Below are 13,212 nucleotides of genomic sequence, written 5' to 3'. Positions count from 1 at the left end.
CATGAAAAGTCTTTATACACTGAAATATATGCTGATTAGGTGTTATTATTTTAGAAAAAAAGACAAAGCATACATACGTAATCTATAGTTAAGAATAAATCTTCCTAAGCATTTGAAAATGTTTGATGGGTTTTTATTACTTTTGATTCCGCTTTACAACATGTGTGTCAAAGTTAAGGAATATTTCTCGAGAATGAAAGAATTGTAATTTGGCAAATACGCTAAATGAGATTCATTCCTACCTTTGAAAAATCTGTGTTAAGGAAGTCTCTATGGTGAAAATTATAATGTAAAAGTTTCAGCTTTCTAGTTATACTATATAAAAAATGAAGTGGCATCGACAAGAGAAAATAAATTCAGTGAAAACATTTAAATATGTTCACCATTTGTGATTTCCCTGAAAACAGTAGTTCTTTCCAAGATAATTATGCAAATTCCTTGCTAAATATTACAATGTACATCTTTACAACAGGGCAACTAAATAAGACTGAACTCTAATACAATATTCCAATGTACTCATGACAAGTATACTGTTCTTGTATTTCTTTTCTCCAACGATAGGATCTCTCAGGATACATTATTACATATGGTTATGCAGAAATGGTGTTAATGTATTTATGTACATTTTTTAAAATGAATTTGATACTTTTCAGGGAAAATGTGTGAATCTTCAGTCAATTACTGTGAATGTAACCCCTGCTTTAATGGTGGTTCCTGTCAAAGTGGTGTGGAGTCCTACTATTGTCATTGTCCGTTTGGTAAGTATAATTTAGTGGTTGGTACAAAATATCAACCTATTTTGGCAGAGTTTAGTAGTTTTATTTCATTGTGTCATGGAGTGACTAAGAAAACATTAATAGTTTCACACAGGAGGTCTTATTAAAGGAAAATCTCAAAGGTTTAATATTTTCTAAGTTAATTATGGAAATACCATTGAATATATTGTTTTGATCCTTACTAGAAAAATAATCTGTCCAAGATAATTAAATCTGAGGTTGTTTCTTCAGGACATTTCCTCACAAAACCTCATGAATGTCTGCTTTTTAGCCTAGAGCCTATCAAATGAAACATCCTTTAAGTGCAATTTAACATCATTCTCTACTAAAATCTTTGAGAATAGTTGAAACATTTTGTTTTGCTTTTGTTTTTTTTTTTACATTTGTTTTTTGCATTAATTCAGCCTTTTCTGTTAGAAGGATTTGGTAACTTGACATACAGTTTTTATATAGGCTTTGTAGATAATATCATGTAACTAATCAAAATTCAGAATAATGTATTCTGTTAAGGAAGAAAATTGCTAAAGAGAATTTTTTTTGTATACATACATATTTATTCATCATAGCAGAATGAATTAAAAGATTTCTTCCAGGTCTCACCCAAATGTTACCCAGCCCTGGGACAGCCAAGAACTATGAGAACAGCTTTGCAGGAAGCTTTTAACTTGGTTTGTTTCTTAGGTTGGTGATTATTCCATTTATTTAAAGGCTGCTTTACTCTACAATATAGTATTCATCTCTAGAGGTCCTGCAGGTAGTTAGGATCCTGTCTATTTTCCATAAGAAAGAGAGGAAATGATTTTTTCTATTTTTTTATTGAATATATTTATTACAGTGTTACATCGACCTGAAAAATGAATTTCAATGTATAGTAGAGAAGAGAACTTAAAAAGAATCTGATGTTTCTGTGCTGTGCTTAGTCATTCAGTCATGTCCGACTCTTTGCAACCCCATAAACTGTAGCCTACCAGGCTCCTCCATACATGGAATTCTGTAGGCAAGAATACTGGAGTGGGTTTCCATTCCCTTCTCCAGGATGTTTCCCAACCCAGGGATTGAACCCAGGTCTCCCCATCTGAGCTACCAGGGAAGCCCATAAATACTGGAGTGGGTAGTGTGTCCTGGAGAAGCCAGGGGATCTTCCCAACCCCAGCCCAGGAAATGAACCAGATTACTGACAGATTATTTGCAGACAGATTACTTACCAGCTGAGCTACAGTAATCAGTAAATGTAACAATAATTCATTTCCAAGTAATTCCATGACTATCCAGTTTTGCTTTTCTAGAACGCAACATCAAAAGAATGATAAAGGGAAACAGAATATGAAAATATCTAATTGTAAGCCTTGTATTTTAGCAATGGTTCTGAGGCCTGGAAATTGAGGGCTTTGTCTATAGTCAAACAAAGAAAATTAAAAAAAAAAACTATCGTAAAATGATATAGTGACTATAACACAATTTTATTTTCAGTCCAGGATGATGTTCACAGTATCTCTTTAAAAATATATGTATATATCCTTGAGATTCTCACCAATAATGCACTTGAAGCATTAAAAGGCAGATCATGTTCAAAATAACCACAATGTTACATCTCCTAAAATTTATTTCTTTCAATGATCTCTTTAAAAACAAAAACAAAAAAAACTTTTATGTTGGAATATATTTGATATTGTGTTAGTTTCAGGTGAACAGCAAAGTGATTCAGTTATGCACATACACGTTATCTATTCTTTTTTAACTTCCTTTTCTATTAGGTTGTTACATAATATTGAGCAGAGTTCCCTGTGCTATACAGTAGGCCCTTGTTGGTTATCCATTTTAAGTAAATTTAAATTTTAAATTTTAAATTTCTGCAGATAACCACAATCAAATGTCATGGTTTAACTTGTGTTTTGGAAGGAAAGATAAAGGGAATGGAGTGGGAAAATTATTTTTAAGTGACTGAATAAAGCTTTTTACATTTAAAAAAATTCCTTTGTACTTCATGTGTACATATGAGGATATAATATAGTTGATAATAAATGAAAACAAATTGTTGCTGCAGTACAGCTGATACAACAGTCATTGCCTTTTGGGTAGAAGGGTTTTGGGATTCCAAGTAAACCGTCTCCTCACCATACCAGAGATCCTCAGGGGCAAAGGACTAGCAAAATAATATAAATTAAAATAGAGACAGATCACATGTACTGGCAGTGTGCATTTATGCCCCTATTCCTTCCAGTGGAAAAGGCAAAAGAAACATTATTTAAACTTGCATATTGTCAACTGGAAACCGAAGCCTTACAAGAGAAAGCAAAGCAAAACAAAAAACCTTGAAACAATACAGATTTGAGAAAAAAGAAATCGAATTAAAAGAAAAAAGTAGTATAAATTGAATATAGGTGAAACATACAAATAAAAATGGCAAATGAAATACTTAAAACAAATAGCTGGAAGTAGTTACATGTGAATCCTATAAAACAACATCTTAACTATAATTTTGAAGTTGGAAAAACTTTTGCACTGTTTACCTTCTCATAGGCAAAAGAGCTGTTGTTTAGACTTAATTTTTTTATAAGCTTATGTTTTAGAAAGAATATATAAGTACTTAAGACTTTGTAAGAGAGCCTAGTTATGTTTAAATATGTGTATAGCTTTGTATACACTTGATATTTCTTATTAAAGTAATTTGAATAAATTCTTTTGATCTTTATGTAGCATCTTTAAATAGCATTCCATTTGTAAAGCCACTTTTGAATCCTCATTAAGATGATTTCAAAGACAAAAATTTACATTTCTCTAGAAATGATAATAAAAATCCTTAAGAAAATAATATATTCTATAAAAAATACTATCATGTTTGAAAGTACAGTATCAATTTAAATAAAATATAGAACATCTTCCCTGTAACCTATATTCAAATTTTAAGTATACTTTCATAGATTTATTAGAACTTAATCATAAGAGACCTAAGGGAACAACTGAAAATGTCTCTTTAACAATCTACTTCATTTTGTATGCCTTATTTTTCCTTTGTATTTAACTTTGATTACTCTTTCTGCACATTTAAATAATCTGTATATAATTAAATATATATTTTATATAAACTTGAAATTTTATTCTATATAAAATTTATATGATAGATATATTTATGACATACACAAATAAACATATGCCATATATAATATCAGTTCAGTTCAGTTCAGTCACTCAGTTGTGTCTGACTCTTTGCAACCCCATACACTACAGCACACCAGTCTTCCCTGTCCATCACCAGCTCCCAAAGCTTACTCAAACACATGTCCATTGAGTCGGTGATGCCATCCAGCCATCTCATCCTCTGTCATCCCCTTCTTCTCCCAGCTTCAATCTTTCCCAGTATCAGGGTCTTTTCCAATGAGTCAGTTCTTTGCATCAGGTGGCCAAAGTATTGGAGTTTCAGCTTCAGCCTCAGTCCTTCCAATGAATATTTAGGACCGATTTCCTTTAGGATTGACTAGTTAGATCTCCTTGTACTATATATAGTATATATGATATATATAATACATATAATTCTGATAATTTTTTGTGTTAACTATTAAAAATAAATTATATAGATTTCCTACTCATTTAAAATAAATATTATCTCAACCTTTACAGAAAAAAGATAAATGACACAAGGAAATTCTAGGCAATTTTAATTTAAAGAACATTTGGATATAAAATGTAGCATAGTCAAAACAACCAGATGATCAGTAGATCTGGCCTCAAATTTTGGCTCTGTTTCTCATGGTTCCATGACCTTGGACAAGTTTTAAGTATTCTATAAAATGATGACATTGATTTCTTCTAGCAGAACAATTCCCTGAATCTAAATTTAATGCATTTACATGAGATGTAAGCCAAAATGAAGGAATGAAACCTTTGCAAGTTAATATGAATTATGATGTATTGGCATGGGTTAATTTTCCGATCATTTGCTACAGTCTACTAATATTTGTGGGAAAAGAATTTTGGCTTAGCATTGTAGCATCAATAAAACTCATTTTTCAAGTTTGAAAAAGAACCAGCACAAACAAGTGGGAATGCTGAATTTCAGAAAAACAGAAAGCTATTTCAAAGTAACTGCTGTAAATCATACCCAAAGAGGGTATAAAACAAAAAAAAAAAGAGAGAGAGAGAGATAAAAACTTATTTTCATCTATGAAAGCAATGATTCCTTTTCTTAATTTTTTGACTCAAAAATACCAGAAGTGCAGGAACTAATTTTGTTTTTAGTCAAAAACAAATTTACAATCCTTAGTTGAATTAAAATTGTTTTCAAGAATTGTGTATGATGAAGGAAGTAACTGAGTTGAAAATGACAGCATATTGATCTTTAAAAAGATTGACAAAATCACTTTGAATGTTTTCCAGGAAAGAAACCTCTTCAGCCATATTCCATTCCACTAATTCTATTTTTACAAAATAAGGCATAGTTAGATTAATTAGGATGTGTTTCCTAATTGGCCAAAGAAAAACAATTTTACCAGTTTATCATTTCTTATATGCTTTTGAAATCTTTTTTATTTCTATTTCAATTAAATTTAGACAGTATTCTTTGGAGAGTAATAAAAATTTGTTAAAAGTATGACCTATTATTGTAACTTTAAAACATTTTAATAAAAGTCATATAATAAAACTTTACTTGAATGTGATATGTCAAAATGTTAATTTTCCCATCTACAGGTGTCTTTGGAAAACACTGCGAGTTGAATAGTTATGGATTTGAGGAGTTATCATACATGGAATTCCCCAGCTTGGATCCCAATAACAACTATATTTATGTCAAATTTGCAACTATTAAAAGTCATGCTTTATTACTTTACAACTATGACAACCAGACAGGGGATCGGGCTGAGTTTCTGGCCCTTGAAATTGCTGAAGAAAGGTTAAGATTCTCTTATAATTTAGGCAGTGGTACCTATAAACTCACCACCATGAAGAAGGTGTCAGATGGACATTTTCACACTGTGATTGCCCGGAGAGCAGGAATGGTAAGATATTCACTCCGCATTAGAATTTGCTTTATTGTTGTATATCCAGTCAACCAGGCTAGAAACTTGAAATGTTAAAGCATGAATTGTGGTTCAAATTAAGTTTAATTGTACATGTTCGCTTAGAGAAAAATCTCCTGGAGAGCAGGGATTTAGAAAATTGCAGTGTCTCTGATTATTGATGTACCCAGTCATATTGAATCTGACAGAATTAGAACAAACATGGATTCTGGTGATATACATAAATTGTTGCTTATATTAGCCATAGTGATTTTCTAACACTGAGAGTTGAAGCTAATGGAGTTTAGTAGATCACAACCCTCCAAGCTATATAAGGTGTCCATATTGCTAAGATGTTATCCATGGGCTCTTGTGTAGAATAGAGGATTTTACCTGATGACCTCCAAGGTCACCTTAAACTTCATGAGCATTCTTTGATTTTATCAAAGAAGGGCTTGAGAGCAAGAGGGAGGACAAAGAAAGAGGCACCATGAGATATACCCAACAGGAAAGAGAAAAAAGCTATTTCAGTTAATTTGTAATGGATCACCACACTAATCAGGTTTTAGTGGAGTGGGGGGCGGGGTGGGGGCGGAATCCCTTGTCATTATTTCTTCAGTCAGAGGAAAAAATTCCCTCTATTTCGGAATACATCCAAAGTAAGGCCCCTACTGGATTTTGAATCTGCTGCTTTCTACGTTTCAAAAGGATTTTGTTGGAAACTGGCAAAATCATTAACTTCTCAGATCTGAATCATTGCAAAGACAGGATAAAAACATCTCAATTTACAGCAGTACTGGTAGAAAAATTCAACAGTAAAAGAGAAGGTGCATTTAACTCTGAAGATGAAATTGAATGAGTTTTTATTCAAATAAAATTTTCCCTCAAGTATTTTTCCTTTGAGTTGTGTCACCAAGCTTTTAGAAAATAAGAAAAATATGTTAAGTATTAACATTGCTGAAAATATGATGCCATATGCAAGTTTTCCTAATTAAAGCGTTCGTAAATGTTCACGTGACTCTAGCTTATGATAAGTTTAGGAATCTCTAGAATGGATGGGTACTTTACATAGCATACATAGAGATGTGTTACCATTTTGTCTTAGAAATAAACTGAAAGGAAATGTGCTTAAATTAATAGTCAAAATAAGCATATATTGTATTATGAAAACCTAATACCTCTTCTGAGATTGAATGTCACTCAGTTTTATAGATCACTGGAAGAATTAACATTTAAAATAGTTAACTAAAAAAGGCATGAAAGTCTTGACATAAAATTGAGAATGTAAATGTTTCCTAAAATTGATAGTATTGATGATAATTTCTTTGAGAAGGTGGCAAGAAAGAAATTTACACAGTTTATGAGAGTTTACTCTATGAAGTTTATAATCAGTTACAGTAACTAACTTATAGGAAAATTTTTTAATAGTTTAGCCAGTAATATTTGATGCACAGTAAGTATAAATCAGCCCTATTTATTATTTCTGAAATGTGAAGTATTTAAGATCTACTTTTGCAAATCCCACCTAAATATATATCTTTATGGTCAGTCTCACAAAATCATCTGCTATATTGATAAAAATGTGATACTCAAGAAACAAATCATTTCCATACATAATGAAAGACAGGAAACCTGATTCTTTTGCATTTAAGTCGAAGGTAATGTTAGTTAACTTGCTTAACCACCCTGTTTTATGTTTCCTCCCTTTGCTTTGCTTTAGTTAAAATTTACCTCAAATGACAATCCTTCTTATAAATGCTTTCATAGTATTTATTTTTCTTCTCTAGAAGTGGAGAAAGTTGGATTAGTCTTGTCCTATGGTATTAAAGTAAATTTAGGTGGAGTCTTTGGTTCCGCATTAGGAGAAACCATCAGTCCTTCTGTGTTTCTGGATTTGGGATCAGGCCTCTTATTATTTACTAGCCATGCTGTGAAATACCACACTCTGAATATCAACTTTATAATTTCACCAGTGAAAATATGCGAAGTTTTGCAGAATTTCACTGCTGTTTGGAAAACAAAGAAGGGGCATCACAACAGCCTTGCAGAGCACAGAGTAACACGAATATGCAACAAGCTTGGTCTTAAAGTGGATCACTGTCATCCCCAGTGGCCACTGCCCAATATGGAGAGCACTGAATTCCATCATATTCTTGAGCCTGATGACCATGACTTGATGACTTTGTTTCTTGATCAAATAGAGAAGGTTTTTTTCTCAGGGGAGTGTGCATCTCTTAAGATACAAAAATGATTACTGTAAGTTGTGATTTAAATGATATTGGTGAGTTACTACTGTATAATAATATATAATAATGCATTCACACTATAGATAAATATGCTGTAATATGCCATTTGTAAAGAATGGTTCTTAAAATGAAAAGAGCATCTATATGACTTGTTTAGATCATCTCAAACTTTACCTTTATTATAAGTATTACAATCTTCATAGGTTGCAGTAGTAATATTTATATTATACTTCCAAAATCTTTCTGTGAATATGACTGAAATATTATTGGATATAACTTTTTTAAAATTATACATCTATTTTTTTGTTTGTATTTTGGAATAGCTAGATAGTAGGATAAGCATTTTTCTTAAGATTGTAATCCCAGAAAGCTGTCTTACACCTAACGTATGATATCCTAAGAGATATTAATGACATTTTTATTCTTTCATCTGTAAAACAAGGGTGCTGGAGAAGATTTTTTAAAGCACTTTCCCAGTTCTTACATGTAATAGTTTCACAGTTTTAGCTTTACACATATAAAGGAAATGTGTACCCCTAATTGGATCATGTATTATAATTGTGGGCTTTCCTGGTGGCTCAGACAGTAAAGAATCTGCCTGCAATACTGGAGACCTGGGTTCGATCCCTGGGCTGGGAAGATCCCCTGGAGAAGGGAATACCTACCCACTCCAGTATTCTTTCCTGGAGAATTCCATAGATGGAGGAGCCTGGCAGGCCACAGTCCACATGGCCAATGCTTCATCTGAATTATAACTGTATTATACTATTGGGTGGCTCCAGAGAAGGCAATGGCACCCCACTCCAGTACTGTTGCCTGGAAAATCCCATGGATGGAGGAGCCTGGTAGGCTGCAGTCCATGGGGTCGCTAAGAGTCGGATACGACTGAGCGACTTCACTTTCACTTTCCACTTTCATGTATTGAAGAAGGAAATGGCAACCCACTACAGTGTTCTTGCCTGGAAAATCCCATGAATGCAGAAGCCTGGTAGGCTGCAGTCCATGGAGTCGCTAAGAGTCGGACATGACTGAAGCGACTTAGCAGCAGCAGCAGCAGCATTGGGTGGCTCAGAAAGCTTGCTTGAATTTTTCCGTAAGTTGTTATGGAAAAAATGAGTGAACTTTCTGGCCAACTCAATGCATCAAAAGTTTAATTCAATTTAAAAATCATGTCCACATAGAAACAAACTGTATTATAGTATACTATTGGGTTACTCAGAAAGTTCATTTGGATTTTTCCATAATATCTTATGGAAAAATCCAAATGAATTTGCTGGCCACCCAATATATCAAAATTTTATTTCATTTTAAAGATCATGTCTATGCAGAAACAAGTCCTGGGTAGTGTTAGCTGAAAAGAACAGGGACGATAGAGTTCATACTGAACATTTCTTTCTCTTGCTTTATAGGCAGCTTCTTTAACTGTGGACTCTTGTTCTGAGAACCAAGAAGCAGGATACTGCACTGTTAGTAATGTGGCAGTTTCAGATGACTGGTAAGTAAAACTATTAGTTTGATCTTTATTATTAATTAAAATTCAAAATGAAATTATATTTTACAATAATTTTATCATGCTAAGTATTATATAAAAGTTGAAGATATTTTGTCCTCTCTAAAGGGATTTTCATACTAAACAACAAGAAGTTAATAGTTTACAAAATGTGTAAAAATGGTATAAAAATGAAGTGGTACAGATGAGGATAAAGCTAGAGAAAGGAAAGCTTAACATAGCCTATCCTCTTTCAGAAGGTCCATGAAATAGTTGCATGTGACTGGGGTCCTGCAAGAAGGTTAGGAAAAGGATCCCATCCTCTTTTAAATGTATTTTTGAAAGTTGTATGTGACAATGATTGACAGATATTTTTCACTAGTGCCTGAAGGTGAAATACAATCTTACCTAAAACATAAGTGATTTTTATAGAAATAGTTACAGAGAGAGAAAAAGAAATAGTGATACATCATCCATTTGCTTTAATTGATTTACTCGATTCCTTATTATCTCTGTGGTGAAGGAAAAATATAATCTGACATTAATATTAACATTCTTACTTCTACTGCATTCTATTTTCCTTCTGATAGTATGCGCCTTCTCAAAAACTTAACATTGTTATATACATCTCATTTGACTAACTGAAAATATTATTTCCACTAGTTTTGTAATTTTCTGTACCCTGAAAAGTCTAACAATCCTGTAGGTATCTGTTTAGAAAACATGTATCTGTAAGTAATGTTTTCCATTGATATGTACTATGTCTTAATATATGCCAGGAAAAGTTACAGTCATCCTTTCTTAAACTAAATATTGTACGGGAATCTACTGCATGGATACTAATATACATGTCTTTCCTTTCTTATTTTCGATTGAAGTATAATTAAGTTACAATGTTGTGCCAATCACATATGTTTCCTTTCTTATGTAGGACTCTGGACGTTCAGCCTAATCGAGTCACAGTTGGTGGTATTAGAGCACTAGAGCCAATCCTTCAGAGGAGAGGACACGTAGAAAGTCATGATTTTGTTGGGTGTATAATGGAGTTTGCAGTCAATGGAAGGCCTCTGGAACCCAGCCAAGCTTTGGCAGCACAAGGGATCCTAGATCAGTATGGCAACCTCATTTCTTACTATTGTAAAGAAAACTGTAAATACCAAAAGTGTGTGATAATTGAGCATCAAAAGATGAAATTATTGTGCTCAAAGCTCCAAAAATACCAAGTGTTTTATGCTGTTTTGAATTTTAAGTATTTCCTTATAGCTGTGAGATTATGGGAAGATATATGCATGTGTGCATGTCTGCATGTATATACTTTACATAGTTGTGAGAAGTATATGAGTTAAGTAAGTAAATCACATAAAAAGGGACCTGGCACATAGTAATATATAAGGGTTAGCAATAATGTGTACAAAATTGATTAGAGAGTAAATAGTTTTACATTTAAATATACTATTCCCTTGGTCTGGCTCTAGACTCAAATAAAGGGAGAAGGCAGATCCCTGCTCTTGAGGAGTTCTTATTCTCTTCAAATTCCTGATTACTAGACTCTAGCGCAGCCATAATTAATGCCTGGCAATATATTATATTCCCCTAATTTACTTTCTCCTTCTTCAGTAGCTATATCATGCCTCTTCTTTACACAAACTTCAGACATCATCTCTTGCATCGTTTTCCCAGCTAATGAATTTGCTTCTTAACTTGCTTAGAAAATTGAGGTGGATAAAAGCAAAACTACCCAAAGCTCATTTCTCCACAGCTGCCCATGCAGCCTGTAGTCCACCCTGTAGCCTATCACTGAATGAATTGCTCCTAAGTCTGAAAAGACCAACCCCCCTTTTACACCTAGACTTCATCTCCCCAAACTTTCTTAAAATAACAATCCAGCTTTCTAAACAATGTTTTTCTTATTTCAATTTAGGCTACTATTTCTTCCACTTCATAGTTTTAAAAAACTTTGTTATCCTATTTTCCATTTTTCTTCTATCTTTGTCAAAGTGACCCAAAACCACTGTGTTGCTAAAATCAGTGGTCAAGTCTCCTCTTATTTGAACTTCAGCAACACTGAGAACAACGCTATTAGTTTGTTCACCAGCACATGATACAAAGTTGGTTTTCTACTCTCATTTTCCTCATCTTAACTTCTGTTTTGTATCTGTATTCATTAAGTCATTAAAAATTTTTTAAGTCATTTTATATAATCCTTGGTTTTAAGTACTGTCTCTAAAGCTGGTAACTCTGAAATATTTATCTTAAACCTGACCTCTCCTCTGAACTTTACCCTCATATCTGACAGCATACATAATATCCAAGGTGTATTTCTAACAAGTCTTTCAAACTTAATTTTAAGACTGAACTTCTGACCTTCCTTCCCGACTCCTCCCAAACCCACTCCTTGTATTTTGTCTCATCTCAGATAATAATAACTCAGTCCACGCACTTGGTTCACCACAATTTCTATACCACCTTTGACTCCTCTTTCTGACAAAATGTGGTATGTCAATCCACCAGCAAACAGCTGCTGCTGCTGCTAAGTTGCTTCAGTCGTGTCTGACTCTGTGCGACCCCTTGGACTGCAGTGTACCAGGCTCCTCCATCCATGGGATTTTCCAGGCAAGAGTACTGGAGTGGGGTGCCATTGCCTTCTCCAACCAGCAAACAGAATGAGGCTTAAAAAACAGAAGTCATGTCAGTTCACTATATTTAAAATAGATAATCAACAAGGACCTACTGGATAGCATGAGGAATTCTGCTCAACACTCTATGATAACCTAAATGGGAAAAAATTTTGAAAAAGAATAGAAATATGTATATCACTGAATCAGTTTGCTATATACCTGAAACTAACACAATATTGTCAATCAACTCTATTCCAATATAAAACAAACAAAGAAAAAATTAAAGAAAATAAAAACAGAAATCAGTTCTTACCCTGACTTATAAGACTGACCTCTCCTTGGTTGACTGACCTCAACCAAAAGGACCTGGAATGTAAAAAGGCATAAAGGCAGTTTATTTGGGATTTTCAGATTGCAATTTAAGGGTCACAGATTCCAGAGGAGCCCAAAGTAATGTCCCATTGGAAAGAAAATGAACAAGCATTTTGTTTGTTTATTTGGTAGGAGAAAGAACGAAATTAATGCAGGCTTACACAAGTTGCTTATCAAAACTTTGGACTGGAGGGTAAAATTATTCTACACGTCTGATTGGATTCTGGAGCACACCTCATTTGTTACTAGGGGAAAGTGTATTTTCTTTAATCCAGGAAAGGTCTAGTTCTTAGCATTATTTTTTCCTTTTTGCAATTCAACAACTATTCAGCAGTTTTCTTTTTTTTTTCTTTTTTTTTTTTATTCAATTTTAATTTAAAAAAAATTATACATGTGTTCCCCATCCTGAACCCTCCTCCCTCCTCCCTCCCCATACCATCCCTCTGGGCCCTCCCAGTGCACCAGCCCCAAGCATCCAGCATCGTGCATTGAACCTGGACTGGCATCTTGTTTCATACATGACATTTCACATGTTTCAATGCCATTCTCCCAAATCTTCCCACCCTCTCCCTCTCCCACAGAGTCCATAAGCCTGTTCTATACATCAGTGTCTCTTTTGCTGTCTCGTATACAGGGTTATCGTTACCATCTTTCTAAATTCCATATATATGCGTTAGTATACTGTATTGGTGTTTGTCCTTCTGGCTTACTTCACTC

The 13,212-nt window shown here is 33.6% G+C and overlaps 1 protein-coding gene across 1 annotated transcript in view; it reads left to right on the top strand.

The window, feature by feature from the left end:
- FAT4 (FAT atypical cadherin 4) overlaps positions 1–13,212 on the top strand; it is a 186,797-nt gene that overhangs the window by 152,607 nt on the left and 20,978 nt on the right. Inside the window, exons 11-14 of the mRNA XM_010860260.1 lie at positions 654–758; positions 5,463–5,770; positions 9,426–9,511; positions 10,437–10,616. Coding sequence (XP_010858562.1) covers positions 654–758; positions 5,463–5,770; positions 9,426–9,511; positions 10,437–10,616 — 679 coding nt within the window. The remainder of the gene's footprint in view (positions 1–653; positions 759–5,462; positions 5,771–9,425; positions 9,512–10,436; positions 10,617–13,212) is intronic.

Source organism: Bison bison, unplaced genomic scaffold (assembly GCF_000754665.1).
Source record: "Bison bison bison isolate TAMUID 2011002044 unplaced genomic scaffold, Bison_UMD1.0 scf7180017864465, whole genome shotgun sequence".
Taxonomy (NCBI): Eukaryota; Metazoa; Chordata; class Mammalia; order Artiodactyla; family Bovidae; genus Bison; species Bison bison.
The sequence above is the reverse complement of the archived record's forward strand: the minus strand, read 5'-3'. Positions and strand labels throughout refer to the sequence as shown.